The sequence below is a fragment of the Calliphora vicina genome, chromosome 3, assembly GCF_958450345.1.
Source record: "Calliphora vicina chromosome 3, idCalVici1.1, whole genome shotgun sequence".
NCBI classification, from domain to species: domain Eukaryota; kingdom Metazoa; phylum Arthropoda; class Insecta; order Diptera; family Calliphoridae; genus Calliphora; species Calliphora vicina.
The window spans coordinates 27900786-27916813 of NC_088782.1; the positions used below are offsets into that span (position 1 = coordinate 27900786).

Sequence of the window (16028 nt, forward strand, 5' to 3'; positions counted from 1 at the left end):
GAAATTAATCTGCCATTTCTAACTGGCTGATCAGATTGTCATGAAAGTTTAGTATTGGCCCAATCAGGAGCTTCAAGATTGTCATGAAAGTTTAGTATTGGCCCAATCAGGAGCTTTAAGATTTTAGACAAACCACCACAAATTTGTTTAAAACTTTGAGAGCCCATAGCGCCGTTCCTGAGGGGTCTTTGGGTCTGTCATCAAAACTAAACTCTAATATGCCTCTACTAACCCCATGTGAATTTCATGCCAGTTAAAAGTGTCAAGCTTTTCAAAATATTTTGATTCTAAGGCTCGAACTGAAAGCCCACAAACGCTTATTAGAAGCATAGCAATCTGAAATTTCCTAATATATATGGGGGATTTCATGTCAAGTGAACCAATTTTTAAAATCGATGTCTTCCGATCGGTATGATTTTGCACCAAGGTTAGACCTATTGGAAGTAATTCAGATACAATTTTTCAACAAGATCGGTCAAGAACTTTCTGAGTCAAAATTTTACATTTTGCCCAACCATGTGTTTTTTCTCATCCATGTAACTTATTACCTATTGTTCTTAGCAAAATGTGTCCCAAATAGTTTAGATAGCAAATTCTTCAATCTTTCGAAAAAAATTATTAAATTTTTTTTATTTTTTTTTAAAAAACTTTTTTGACGTTTTTTTCAAAATGGGCCCTTTTTGTCAAATTTTGACCCCCTATAACTCAGAGAGTTCTTGACCGATCTTGTTACAAATATCATCGCGATCGGAAGACATCGAATTTAAAAATTGGTTAACTTGACATGAAATCGCCCATATATAAAATACGTAGAAAATGAAAAATCGTTAAGACCGACTTTGCTGCTAAAATACTTGCTTATTTGGAAAACTTAATAATAGTTACTAACAAATAAATATATATATATTCAAAATTAATAACAATCTCAAAACGAATTAATGACAGAACTGACAAATCAATGGACTATATATGCACCTACATATTTATATATGTATGTGTATATAATCGGGTCAAGTTTAATAAAAATATTGTTTACTTTAATTTATTTTCGGCTCAGTTTATCTAAACATAGACATAACTCTTATGATGATATTTGTATATAACAAAAACCGTTACAGTTCCATTAATTACCCGCATTTTAATGCAGAGCCTTTTTCTAAAACGCCCAGTAATAAATGAACTATTTTCTCTGTCTATGTCACTTCCTCTTATTATATTTATGTACAAAATAATACCACCTACATGTTAATAATTACTTTTCTTAAAAAATAAAACTCCTATTTCTCCACTACTTTTTGTAAATATGTCTTTGCCTAATGAAAACTTTACTCTTTTTTTTCAAATATTCTAAATAATGTCCTTTCATTTTTAATTAAAAAAAAAAACAACAACAAACAAAAAATGCCTAAATTTCTGTAAATCCAAATTTTGTCCTGGCTTTCAATTAAATGACTATTTGCCCATATTTAAAATTAGGTGAAGAAACAATTGTCCACAAGGATTATCAAATCAATGTCATTGAGGAGGAGCCCGAAGAAAAGGAAGATGAGGAAGAGAAACCCGAAATAGTAACCATCGAAGAACGTCCCGAGGAAGCAGAAGAGTCACATCCTATTGAGGTCGTCGAGGAGGAGGAGGAAGAAGTTCCAGCAGCAACAGAAGAAACTGCTGAAGATACTACCAAGCCTAAGAAGACAAAGAAGAAGATAGTTAAGAAGAAAACTGATGACCATGATGCCATTATACAGAAGCTATTGGAGCAAGATATTGAAAAGACCGAACTCGAGAAATATGAAAAGGTTGAATTTGACAAACCCAAGAAAGCTAAGCCGGAAATGTCTAAACTAGTGCCCATCAAAATTGAGCGCAGGGAGCAGAAACCCAAGAAGGTGGTTATTGTTGATGCTGCCGAAGTGCCACAAATGGTTAAATTGAAACCTTCGAAACGCAAGGAAAAACCCACCGAAGAACAATCTGTTCAATTACCCAAATTTAAACTAAAGAGTCGCATGGTTGTAGTTGAATATCCTCCAGAGGCCCTTAAACCCATCATCACTGAAATTGGCGCCTTAAAATCTGCTGGAGATTTATCCAGAAACATTGAAGAGGCCGAAGCATTGCTTCAGTTCAAGCCCTATAAGCCTAAGAAAATCAAGAAAATTAAGGACAATTTGGAAAAGGTGGAACTGGAGAAATACGAAAAGTATGTAAGCAGCGAAGAGGAGCCCGAGGAGAAGGCACCCTACAAGAAGCCCCAGAAACCAAGCAAGCCAGAAGAGAAGCAAGAAGAAGTGCAAATCAAATTGGGCAAGGGTAAAAAGAAACCAAAGGAAGAGGAACAACCCGAATCGATTACTCTTAAGAAAATACCTCAAAAACCACAACTCGCCGAAGAGGTGACCGAAGAGAAGACAGTCAAGAAACATGCAGTTATTGTCAAGGAAGAAGACGCCAAACCTGAACAACCAAAATACGAAATGAAGCCTTTGGAGCCACTTGAGTTTGAGGATATTGAATATCCTAAAGAGGAACTCGAACCTCTAGAGTTCCCCGAAGAGCCCAAGAAAGACAAAAAGGAACCCAAACAAAAGCATAAACCTAAACCAAAATCTAAACCAGAACAGGAAATGAATGTTACACAAATCGTGCCAGGCGAGCCCAAGAAAGAGGAAGAACAGCCTGAAGAGGAAGTCAAATTCCGTATACCAGAAAGTACAAAGGAGGAAGAGCCTAAGACTGAACGTAAATTGAAACCAGTTAAAAAGGTCAAGGAAGAAATTCCCGCTGAAGATACCGTGAAATTAATACCAGCAGAAGAAACCAAAGAAAAATCTCCCTCACCCGTACCACAAGCTGAACAAAAAGAGGTTAAGAAACCAAAGTCCAAAAAAGAAAAACCTCAAGAGAAACCTAAAGTCGAAGAAAAGCCTGAGGAACAGTTTGAAGTATCCGTTCATGAAGAGGTAGTCGAACAAGAAACTCCTGTCGAAGAAACAGTTGATAAGGTGAAAATCAAAAAGAAGGTACCCAAGAAAGAACAGCCCATCGAAGAAGTTAAGGTTGTAGAAGAAGTTGTTGAGCAACCTCAACAAGAAGAAATTCCTGTTGAATACAAGATAACCACTACCGTAATTGAACCGGAAGAGTTACCAGAAGAGCACAAAGTGCGTGTCGTTGATATTGATGCCAAGGAGGTAACAGTCGAAGAGGTTATTGAAGAAAAGGTAGTCACTAGAAAGAAGAAGCCTAAAGCAACTGTTCCTGAGGAATATGAATTTACTGTTGAAGAACCTAAACAACCAGAACCCAAACAAGTAGAGGAAACCACAGAAGAGGTAACCGTTGAGATACAAAAACCACAAGAACCTACTCCGGAAGAGGTAACGGTTGTAGAAACCATTACCCAGCCAATTGTAGAAGAGACAGTTGAAGAAGTCACCACTAAGAAGAAGAAGCCAAAGAAGAAGCCTGTAGAAGACGTCGCCACAGTTGAAGTCAAGGAAGAAACACCTGTGGAGGAAGTAGTGAAAGAAATTCCTACAGAAGAAAAGGTTGAAGAAGTTATTCCCAAACCCCAAAAACCAAAGGATTACAAATTCTCAGTAACAGAAACGGAAGCTGTTGATCAAGTTGTTGAGGAAGTTAAGAAAGACGAAGAAGAAAAACCCAAACCTAAGCCTAAACCCGAGAAGCCAGCTGAAGTGTTCCCAACTTATGAAATCAAAACGGTTGAATCAGAGGCTGAAAAACCAATAACTGTGGAAGAAGAACAACCAGAAGAAGTCAAATTTGCCATTAAACCCAAAAAGGTTAAAGAAGTTCCTGAAGAATTTGAAGCTTCTGTGGCTTTGACGGAACCGAAACTAATCGAAGAAACCGAAGTGGAAACTGTAGTCAAGACAAAGAAAACTAAGAAACCTAAGAAACCCGAAGAAGAGGTTGCAGAACTGCAAGTTCAAGTAGTGGAAACCCAAGAAAAGGAAATCGTACAGGAGGTCATTGAAGAACCGAAGGTAGAGGAAATTGTTCCCGAAAAGCCTAAGGAAAGAAAGCCTGCTGAATACAAAATTAAGGTATCAGAAGAAGAACCTGTACCTGAAGAAGAGGTTCCTGAAGCTCAGTTTACAGTTAAACCTAAACTTGTGCAAGAAAAGCCCACCGAAGAACCTGAGGCCGAATTCGTCCTGAAGGAATCTAAACCTGTTGAACAGGTTACTGAAGAAGCTCAAATAAAAACGAAAAAGATCAAAAAGAAGCCCAAAGAAGAAGCTGCCGATGAATTAAAGATCAAGATTATTGAAGAAATACCTGTTGAAAAACCAATCGAAATTGTAGAGGAAATAGAAGAGATTGAAGAGGTACCAATTAAGAAGGCTCCCGAAGAAGTTCCTAAAGATTATGAATTCAAACTTAAAGAATTCGAAATTCCTAAGGAACAAGTAGTGGAAGAAATAGTGGAAGAGCCCAAGCCCTCGGAGGAACCTAAGCCTAAAGAAGAACCAGTTCAAGATGTTAAAGTTGTTACAACAGTACCTACTGAAGAAATTATTCAAGAAGAGGTTAAGACTGTAAAGAAGAAACCCAAGGAAATAACGGAAGAAGCAAAGGTGACTGTAGTCGAAGAAATTCCAGAGAAACCAAAGGCAGTTGAAGTTGAAGAAAAGCCTGAGGAGGAAAAACCACAAGAAGTAATAGAAGAAGAAACATACCCCGAACATCAAGTTAAAGTTATTGATGAAACTCCTCGTTATGTAACCGAAGAAGTGGAGGAGCAAGAAGTAAAAATACAACGCAAAAAGAAACCCACTCCCAAGGTCACTGAAGAACCTGAAGAACAAGTTGTATTTGCTCCCAAAAAACCAGTCGATGACGTTGCGGAGGCAAAGATCATCAAAAAGAAACCGAAACAAAAGGTTCCAGAAGAAGAGCAAGCTGAACTCAAGGTAACTATTACAGAAGAAATTCCTCAAGAAACTGAATTGGTGCAAGAGATAGAGGTAGTAGAAGAAATCGAAGAGAAACCCATGCCTCAAGAAGCTCCAAAAGAACAACCGAAAACTTATGAGTTCTCTGTTAAAGACATCGAACCAGTAAAGATTGAAGAGGTTGAGGAAATACCTGATGAAGAAGTTAAGCTCAAAAAGAAACCAAAGGTGGTTCAGCCAGAAATTACAGAAGAGCCAGAAGTTGAAATTTCCTTGAAACCCAAACCAGAAAAGCAAGTGGCTCCCGAAGAGACAGCAATCGTTAAAAAGAAATCCAAACCAAAGGTTAGAGAAGAACCAGAAGCTGAGCTTAAGATACAAGTCAGAGAGGAAGTTTCACCTGAACCAGAAGTTCAAGTGGTCGAAGAAATCGAGGAAGTATTTGAAACTCCCAAAGAAGAACCTCAAGAAGAAATCGAAGAAGTCGTTTTCAAACCAAAGAAACCCAAAAAGAAGGAGGAAATTATTGAGGAAGATGTAACAATTAAAAAGCCCACCGTTAAAAAGGAAGAGGAGCAAGTTGTTGATGTTACATTGAAACCCAAAAAGGCTCCCAAGCAAGAAGAACAAGATGTGGAGGTTGATTTCAAATTACCTAAAGAAAAGCAAATTACTCAGGAAACATCGGAAGAAACAGTACAATTGAAGAAAAAGAAGAAACCTGTTAAACCAACAGAAGAAGCAGCTGATGAACTTGTAATTAAACAAGAAGAAGTTATTGAAAGACCAGTAGAAATCGAGGAAGAAGAAATCATCGAAGAAGCCGTAGTGATGCGAAGGAAACCCAAGAAACCTTTCAAACCTCAAGTGGAAGAACATGAGGAAGAAGAGTTCAGTTTATCATTCAAGAAGCCACGACAAATCGATGAGGGTGTAGCTGAAGAAGCCACTGTGCTCAAGAGAAGACCCAAGAAACCGCTTACCTCCGATGAAGCTGCCGCTGAATTACACATCAAACGGGAAGAATCATACGATCAAGACGAAGAGGAAGACATTGAAGAGTTTGTGGTGGCCCACAAACCTAGACCTAAACCTAGACCATTGCAAGTAACTGAAGAAGGCGAACAAGAATACACAGTCAAAAAACTGAAACGTCGCAAGAAGGGTGTGGAAATTCCCGAATTTACGGATGTCGAGAATGTAACATTCCGTCCAAAACTTACCAAAACTAAAGAAGATGTCGATCAAGAGTTCAGCATCGCTTTAGATTCCTATGCTGAAGAAGAAGTTTCCATGTCCGGCAAGGTTAAGATCAAGAAACCCATTAAGAAAACATACTCCGAGGCCGAAGATGAACATCGTATCAAGATAATGCAAGATTATGACGATGGTCAAGGTCCTATAATTGAGGAAATCCGTGATGATAGCAGCATGGAAGATACCATGTACGATGTCGAAGAGCCGGAAGAATATCAAATTGAAGAATTACCACTTGATGATGTAGACTTTACGCTTAAACCCAAACACAAGCCTAAGCCTAGATACTCCATTCAAGACGAAGAGGAGGAACAATTCCTGATTGGCCTCAGACGTCCTAAGAGCAATTCCGTTACTTACGATGAGGACTCGCTGACGTTTAAGAAGAAACGCAAGGTCATTCAACAAGTCTTCAATGAAGGTCAGTATGCAAATGAAACACTAAATAATTTCACTTCTTCTCTTTAATTTAAATTTAGGTTTAAAGCTTTTTACTTTTACATTACATGCTTAATACTATTATCACAAAAAATGCTATTTCAATTACGAACTTTACAGCAACAATTTCAATTTATGCTTATATGATAACAGAGTATATATGCGAGGTAACAAATTTGTGTAACCATGTGTACTTGTGCATCATAAATATAATTTAAAAAAAATATAATTCGCCCTAAAAATATCATATTAACATTTTGTTTCCTTACAACTCATTTATGATTATGATATATAATTGAATATTTTGTTTTATTTCCAACAACAGATGGCGCCTCTTTGAATATTACACGCGAGATGAATATTGCAGGTAAGTCGGAGTTGTTGCCCTTCGGACAACCAGTGTTTCTAAAATAAACCTTTCTGTTGTATTTGCAGAAGCCGAAGAGGAGAATATCATGTTTTCGATTTGCAATTATGTGGCTGACTCTGATGAAGCCATGAATCTTGTGGAGGGTGAAAAGGTGCGTGTTGTCGGTCGCCATAGTTCCGAATGGTGGTTCGTTAAGAAGACCATTACAGAAGAAGAAGGCTGGGTACCAGCTCAATATCTCATGGAAGCTGCCGAATATGATCAATATGTGCAAAAGAAATTGCACGAAAAGATCGATAAACTTCCCGTATTTGAACGTAAGTATCAGTCTACTATATGTGGTCGATACCATTTGTATTTTGTGAAATGAATAATTCAGTTTACACGTAGTGCTATTGTCTTTGTGATTAACATTTTGTTTATTTGTCCGTTTGTTTCGTTTTTTGTCCAATGTAAAGGTCCCGGACCCCACGAAAAGCCAATGGCACCTAGATTTATTGAAAAATTGCAGCCCATACATACACCCGACGGTTATACCGTACAATTTGAGTGCAAAGTTGAAGGCATGCCTCGACCACAAATCGCCTGGTTCCGTGAAACAGCCATCATTAAGCCTTCTCAAGACTTCCAAATGTATTATGATGATGACAATGTTGCCACATTGATTATACGTGAAGTTTTCCCAGAAGATGCAGGCCGTTTTACTTGCGTGGCTAAGAACGCTGCCGGCTTTACTTCAACCACTACCGAATTAGTGGTTGAAACACCCTTGTCCGATCATGGTTCCGATGGCACAGCCATGTCTCGCAAGAGCATGTCTCGTGAATCATCGTTAGCCGATATACTCGAGGGTATACCACCTACATTCTCGCGCAAACCCAAAGCCCAATATGTTGATGAGGATACCAATGTGATACTGGAATGTCGACTTGTAGCCGTACCCGAACCAGACATTGTCTGGACTTTCAATGGCGAAGAGATTGACACAACAACTCTGAAGAATGTACGAGTTGTCACCGAATCCGACATGCATATGTACTGCAGTGTTGTGCACATTAAGAAAGTTAAGAAGTCGCAAGAAGGCACCTATGAAGTAATTGCCACCAATCGTGAAGGTGAATCTAGACTGCCTATAGTATTGAAGGTGCGCACAAGCGAAAAGGAACCTCCTCAAGTATTGGAGCCACTGCGTAACATGATCATTCGAGAAGGTGAAAGTGCTGTACTCACCACTCAAATTGTGGGTAATCCAGCACCCAAGATCACCTGGTACAAGGATGGAAAGCCCGTTAAGGGCAACACTAAGACTGATAAGGATATGCACACTTTGACATTGATTTCACCCAAACGCGACCAGAAGGGCGAGTACACGGTCAAGGCAGAAAATCCATTGGGTAGCGTAGAAACCTCAGCTAATCTTACTATCGAAGGTATAATTTAAATCCCTCTAATATTTTTGTACAAATTTTTGTATTCAAATATTTGTTTAAGCCAGTTTTAAGACAGTTTAATTAACAATATTCTCATGTTTGTCATTTCTATATTTTTCAGAGCCACCAAGTGGCAATGCCGAACCTCCACTATTTGTAGAGCGTTTTGAGGAACAAAATGTTCCCCAGAAGGGTGTCATACGCCTGCCAGCCAAGGTAACTGGTAATCCAGTGCCTGAAGTTGAATGGCTCTTCAATAACAATCCTCTCTATCCCAACGAACGTATTCAACAAGTCTACGATGGCGAAAACATTGAACTTATTATTAAGAATGCTAATCCCGATACCGATTCCGGTGACTACAAGTGCATTGCTAGTAATCCTCTAGGCAAGACATCCCATGGTGCCCGTGTTATTGTGGAAGTCGATGAAGTTGTCTTTACCAAGAAACTCAAGGCTAAGATATCCATCGAAGAGGTTCAATCCTTGACTCTGGAATGTGAGACTTCTCATGTTGTCTCTACTAAATGGTTCTTCAATGGCAAGGAGCTTAGCGGCATGGATCATCGTGTAGTCGTTGAAGAAGGCAAGACCCACAAATTGGTAATTAAAAACACCAATTTGAGAGATAGTGGCAACTACACTTGCAAGGTTAAGGATCAAGAAACCAAATCCACTGTTGAAGTATTGCCTCGCAAGCCCGAATTCATTAAGCCTTTGGAAGACTATGAAGTAACTGAAAAGGATACCGCCATTTTGGATGTGGAAGTTTCCACAGACGTTACCGAAATGCAATGGTTCAAGGATGGCGAAAAGATCACACCCGAAAAGAAGAATGTAGATTTCATTAAGGACGGCAAAGTCCATAGACTGCTTATACGTAATTGCACTATCCAAGATGAGGGCGAATACTCTTGTAAATTCGCTGATCAAGTTTGCAAGGCTGAACTTACTGTCATTGAATTGCCACCAGAAATTGTTAAGCCTTTAGAGGATGTTACAGTTACCGAAGGTGAGACAGCCACATTCACAGTTGAACTTGACAAGGGTGATGCTTTGATTAAATGGTTTAAGAATGGCAAGGAAATTACCTTCGACGAACGTGTTCAACTATCCATCGATGGCAAACGCCAAACAATTACCATCAAAAAGGCCAAACCTTCAGATGCTACTGAATACTCCCTTAAAGTGGGCGAGCAGACATCGAAGGCTAAGCTGGTGGTAGAGAAACCTTTGGTTGAGTTTATTGTTCCCTTGCCCGATGTTACCTTGGCTACTAAGAATACCGATGCTGAATTCACGGTGAAATTGTCTCATCCCGATGTGGAAGTGACTTGGTTTAAGAAGGGTAAACCCATTAAACCCAACAAGAAACACGAAGTCTTCGTGGAGGCTACAGTCAGACGTCTGGTCATACATGATGCCGAAGACGATGATGCCGGAGAAGTTAGTTGCACTGCCGCCAATGTTACCACTAGTACAAACTTATGCGTAGAAGAGGTTAAGACCGCTCCCATAATTATCTCCGATAAGGATCAGACCATTAAGGTTAAGGAAAACGACGATGTTACAATGACCATCAAATACACTGGCGTTCCACAGCCAGAAGCAGAATGGAAAACATCCAAAAAGGTTATTGTTAAATCCAACAGAGTTACACCCACCATTGATGAACAGTCAGCCTCATTGACCATACGCAAGGTAGTGGAAGAGGATGAAGATGAATACACCATTAAATTGCGCAATCCAGTGGGTGAAGCTGAGGCCAGCTTACGTTTGGTTATAATGCGTAAACCCTCAGCCCCAGGCGCTCCTCAACCTTTGGAAGTAATGCACGACTCAATTACACTGTTCTGGAAGGCACCAGAGGATGATGGCAAATCGGAAATTTTGGAATACATTTTGGAATACAAAGATGTTAAGACTGAAAAGTAAGTAAAAATTGCTGGGATTTACTAGCTCCTTAAATATTAATAATTCGTTAATTTTATTTACAGGTGGTCCGAAATTCGCAAGATCAAGGATACAACTTACACCCTAAGCAAACTGATTATTGATACTGAATATGTGTTCCGTTCAATAGCTGTTAATGAGGTGGGACCCTCACCACCATCACCTTTGTCGCCACCCATACGCTTGGTAGCCGAGGTTAAGAAGGAGAAACCAACTGTTCAAGAGCCTCTGCAAGACATCACCACCGAACACGACAAAGAAATTACACTTTCCTGCGTATTCGGAGGTGTGCCCGAACCCAAAGTGGTATGGAAGAGAAATGGCAAGATTATACAAACCACAACCATGCGTTACGAGAATCGTGTGGCCAAATATACAATTCAGAAGACCACCATCGAAGATGAAGCTGAGTACACATGCGTGGCTGAAAATGAAGTGGGCAGTGTAGAGACATCGTGTCGTGTGACATTGCAAGAGAAGCCTAGCATTGACATTGAGGAGAAGTATTTGTCTCTGAAACTACGTACTGGCTCCGATATGACCATTCCAGCTTTAGTTAAGGCTTATCCACAACCAAAGGTAACCTGGTACAAGGAAACAACCGTGCTTAAGACTACCAAACGCCAAACCATTGAAATCAACGAAATCACTACAACAGAAACCAAGACTATACTGAACATTCAAAAACTGACACGAGAAGACTCTGGTCGCTATAAACTGGTGGCTGAAAATACAGCCGGCTCCAGTAGTGTAGAATGTAATATTAAGGTTATAGATAAGCCCAGTCGTCCACAATCGCTTGACATCAAGGACGTTAAGAAGGACTCCATTAAACTTGAATGGACACCACCCATTGATGATGGTGGCTTGGAAATCAACAAATATATATTGGAGAAATGCGAAGTACAGAATAATGTATGGATGAAGGTGGCCGACATAGACAGGGACATTACATCATTTTGCGTACAGAAACTTTCCATGAACTCACAGTACATGTTCAGAGTTGTAGCCCTTAATCCCATTGGCGAATCAGAGCCCACCGAAAGTGAGCCGATAGCAATTACAAAGAAATTCGGTAAGTTTTTGATTTTTTTTTAAATACAATCTGAAATATTTCTATATTTACTAAATGTCAATGTCTTATTAAACCAAACAGCCAAACCATCAGCGCCCAGAGCACCCATTGATGTCTCCGGCATGAATGACACTTGCTTTACTCTGTCTTGGCAAGAGTCCGAAAGCGATGGCGGCTCCAAGATTATTGAATATATTGTTGAGATTAAAGAATTCCATGAAACTGAGTATAGACTACTGGGCAGTACAAATGGCAATGTACCCAATATATTGGTTACAAATGTTATTAAGAATAAGGCCTACACCTTTAGAATATACGCCAAGAATGAAGTTGGCATCAGTGAAGCTCTTGAGACTGAAGATAAGATAGTCGTCAGCCGTAGAATAAGTAAGTTGGAAAATTTGTTTTTTATTTTTAATCAATATTAATGCTAAATCTAAATCTTTTTATTATATAAAATGTTAATTGCTTAATTGCTTTGCTTTAAATTGATTGCTTAAATACATATAAACTTGCAGTTAGAGCCTCTGAGGGTCTGGGTATGTAAAATGCTTTATTTTAGGCCAAATGCTTTATTTAAATTATTATTCGTTTGTTTCTATAATTAAAATATGTAGTACATGAATTTATTTTTAAATGTTTGCATATTTGTGTGTTTTAACAGCTCCTCCCTCACCTCCTCAAAATCTCAGATGTCCGGATATTACTGGCAGAAGTGTTACACTTGATTGGGAAATACCTGCTCACAATGGTGGTTCAGAAATTACAGGTATGTATGTCAGAGATGGCGAAAATTTCCCAAAATGGAAAATCTTTTCCAAAACTGAAACAAAATTGCTACTTTCGAATTTTTTATTAGCGATTTCAATAAATATTATCTATTCAAAAGATGATATTATATATTTTTTATCAAATCATTGTCTTGTTGACTGGAGAAACATGACGTCTTGTACGTTTAAGGGTTAATTTGGTTTAGAAATTGTTAAATCTTTACAAGATGATACAGTTACCGAAGGTTAGACAGCCACTTTCACAATTGTGCTTGACAAGGCAGATGCTTTGATTAAATGGTTTAAGAATGGCAAAGAAATAACTTTCGACAAGCGTGCTCAACTATCCATTGATGGTAAACGCCAAACAATTACCATTAAAAATGCTAAACCTTCAGATGCTACTGAATACTCCCTCAAGGGAGTGAGGAGCGAGGATGTCATGATGCTGAATTAACTGTGCACCCCGATGTGGAAGTGACTTGGTTTAAGAAGGGTAAACCCATTAAACTGAATTAGAAACACAAAGTCTTCGTGTAGGCTACAGTTTTACGTATGGTCACTCATGATGTCGAAAACGATGGGGTTATTTTGACCCTAAGTACGTTTAAGGGTTACAAAGGCTAAACCATCAGACCATCCTTCAAATTGAGCGAGCAAACATCCTAGGCTACGCTAGTGGTAGAGAGTTTGCTGTACATTTGCCTAATTGGCTACTAAAAATACCGATGCAATGATGCAATGAGGAATAGACTTGTTTTAAGATGGGAAACACCCAATAAGAAACACGAAGTCTTCGGGGATTATTCATTATGCCGAAAACGATGGCTTCATTTTGAGCCCAAGTTCGTTTGAGGGTTAAAATGGCTAAATCTTTAGATGCTACTAAATACTATCTCATAGTAGACGAGCAAATATCCTAGGCTAAGATGATGGAAAAGAAACCTTTAGTTGACTTTGTTATACCTTTGTCGGGTTTCACTTTGGCTACTATGAATACCGATGCTGAATTCGATGTAAATTGTCCCTTCCCAATGAGAAAGTCACTAGACACATGAAGTCTTCGTGGATGCTACAGTTAAACGTCGTCTTATTCATTATGCCGTAAACGATGGGTTCATTTTGACCCGAAATTCGTATAAGGGGTAAAATGCCTAAATCTGCAGATGCTTATAAATACTATCTGAAAGTACCTTTGTCTTTATTGTACCTTTGTCGGGTGTCAGTTTGGCTACTAAGAATAAATTGTGAAATTGTACTATACCAATATGGAAGTGACTTAGTTTAATATGGGATAACCCATCAAACCCGATTCGTGGAGGCTACATTTTGACTTCGCATTATTCATTAAGCCAAAACGATTTGGTTCATTTTGACTCCAAGTTCGTTTAAGGGTTAAAATGGTTAAATCTGTAGATGCTACTAAATACTATCTAAAAGTAGAGGAGCAAATATCCTATGATAAGCTGATGGAAAAGAAACCTTTAGTTGACTTTATTGTACCTTTGTCGGGTTTCAGTTTAGCTACTAAGAATGCCGATGCTGAATTAATTGTGAAATTGTCCTATCCCCATATGGAAGTGACTTGGTTTAATATGGGTAAACCCATTAAACCCGACTAGAAACATGTAGTATTAGTATTATTATAAGTATTATTCAGATGTCTGGTCATTCATGATGCCGAAGACCATATTTTTATTATTACTCTGAAAGAGTTTTAGGGTTAATTTCGATTTGTTAGCTGCGGACTTTTTTTTAATTTCAAGAAGTCATCGTTCTGATAGGAAATGTACCATATATAACTCCGATAAATATCATTGAAATTGGGCATGACAAAAACAATTGCTATCCGCTTTTTAATGATTTCTCAATTATTTTTAATCTCATAACTCTTTCACTTCGCCCACAGGCTATTGCATTGAAAAACGTTCGTCTACATCTACAACATGGACTAAGGTCATCACCCTAGATGCCCATTGTCTACAATACACTGTGGATAATTTGAAAGAAAAGTCTGAATATTGGTTTAGAGTGTCTGCCGAAAATGAAGCTGGTCTTGGTGCACCAGCCGTAACCGAAAGTATTGCCTTGAAAACACATGCAAGTAAGTTTTAAACTCACCAAATCTAATTTTGAAAAGCAACTTCAATAAATATTTGTTATATCTTTATTTGTGCAGCGGTTCCATCACCACCCACAGCTCCCTTGGAGACTAGAGTTATTGCCGCCAATGCTCATGTATTCGAATGGGGCATACCCGAGTCAGATGGTGGTGCGCCTCTGCTCGGCTATCACATTGCTATACGTGACATGAAGAAGAGCATGTGGATTGAGGTTGGTCGTGTACCGGCCGGTGTACTGAAATTCCAAATCAGAGACTTGCAAGAGAATCATGAATACATGATACGTATCTTTGCCAAAAACGAAATTGGTCTAAGTGAACCGTTGGAATCTGAAGAACCATACAAGGCTATAACATCAGGTAAGATTTAAAACAAATGTTCCTTCCCTGAAAGAATAACCTCAAAAGATCAGCTTTATTCCTTGATAGTTTTTTTATTTCAATTGTATCAAAATATAACATTTCTTTAATCTCTCTCCCATATTTAGGTCTTGCAAGTCTACCAGACGAACCACGTACTGAAATGAGTTCCTGCAACACATCATCTTGGCTACGTGACCATCATATGGATGCGGACATTCACTCATATGCTCGCGGTAAATTATTAAGACGCGATGAATACTTCTTCCGCATTTGGGCTAAAATGCCAAAGAAGAAAAAGAATTCGAAATAATTCTAAAACCAAAAAAAAACCAGAATACTAAAAACTAATGACCAATATAACTAAATAATTGTAAAATATTAAACAAACAAAAAAACATTTAAACAAAACATAAACGACGAAACTACTAATTCATAAGTTCAGTTTAATAGTATAGAATTTTTTCTACTTTAAAAAAACTCATCTAAATTAAAATAAAATTTAAATTTAACTAGTTCATTAAGATTTAAGTTTTTTTTTGTAAAAATTATGTAATATTTTCAACATTTTTAAAAAATGGCTGCATTATTAAAGCAAGTTTTTCAGAAAAAAAAATTTACAAACAAATCTAAACAACAGCGAGCGAAGAAGAATTTAATTTTTAAATTTTTTTTCTTGAAAATACTTGTTTTATAATATTACGAGCATCCATTTGATTTGAATTTCTATATTACATAATTTATATGAATTGTTTTATTTTTTTAAATTTTACTATTTTTTTTAAATTAAAAAAACTAATTTGTTTGATTCTTCACTTTCATTTTATTAATTGTAAACTGTGATACATTTTAAAAAAAATCACAAAAACGAATGAATACAGTTTGAAAATTGTAAAAAAATATGCATTTTCATAAATTTTCTTATAAAATTTAAACGAATTTAACTATCCCCCAAAAAAAAAGAAAAGAAATATTTATTTCCATTTAGTTTTTTATGAAAGGTGCGATTTTGTAAAATTCTGCAAAGAAATAAATATTGCTTTTAAATACATATTTTATAACTTTTTTCTAAAAACGAAAATGCATATTTTTATTTAAGACATAAATACAAATATAAATAAATAAATAAATAATATTATATAAAAATAACATTTAAACGTTTTATTTTTTAACATTTTGGGGGATCTAGAATGAATAAAAAACAAGTAAGAGAGCTATATTCGCCTGTGTCGAATCTTATATACCCTTCACCAAATTATACTCTAAAATAAAAATTTTAAATATTTTTAGGTAAACAAAATTGAATTTTTTTTTAATTTATTGGTGAA

At 37.4% G+C, this 16028-nt stretch overlaps 1 protein-coding gene across 2 annotated transcripts in view; it reads left to right on the forward strand.

The window, feature by feature from the left end:
* Nucleotides 1-15849, forward strand: part of sls (sallimus) — a 131115-nt gene extending 115266 nt beyond the window's left edge. For both annotated transcript variants that reach the window (XM_065504065.1, XM_065504064.1), the window contains 11 exons: nt 1477-6603; nt 6946-6987; nt 7056-7307; nt 7449-8420; nt 8542-10351; nt 10418-11448; nt 11530-11835; nt 12113-12217; nt 14128-14322; nt 14398-14700; nt 14829-15849. In XM_065504065.1, coding sequence (XP_065360137.1) covers nt 1477-6603; nt 6946-6987; nt 7056-7307; nt 7449-8420; nt 8542-10351; nt 10418-11448; nt 11530-11835; nt 12113-12217; nt 14128-14322; nt 14398-14700; nt 14829-15013 — 10328 coding nt within the window. In that variant the 3' untranslated portion in view covers nt 15014-15849. The remainder of the gene's footprint in view (nt 1-1476; nt 6604-6945; nt 6988-7055; nt 7308-7448; nt 8421-8541; nt 10352-10417; nt 11449-11529; nt 11836-12112; nt 12218-14127; nt 14323-14397; nt 14701-14828) is intronic.
* The last annotated feature ends 179 nt before the right edge of the window (nt 15850-16028 follow it).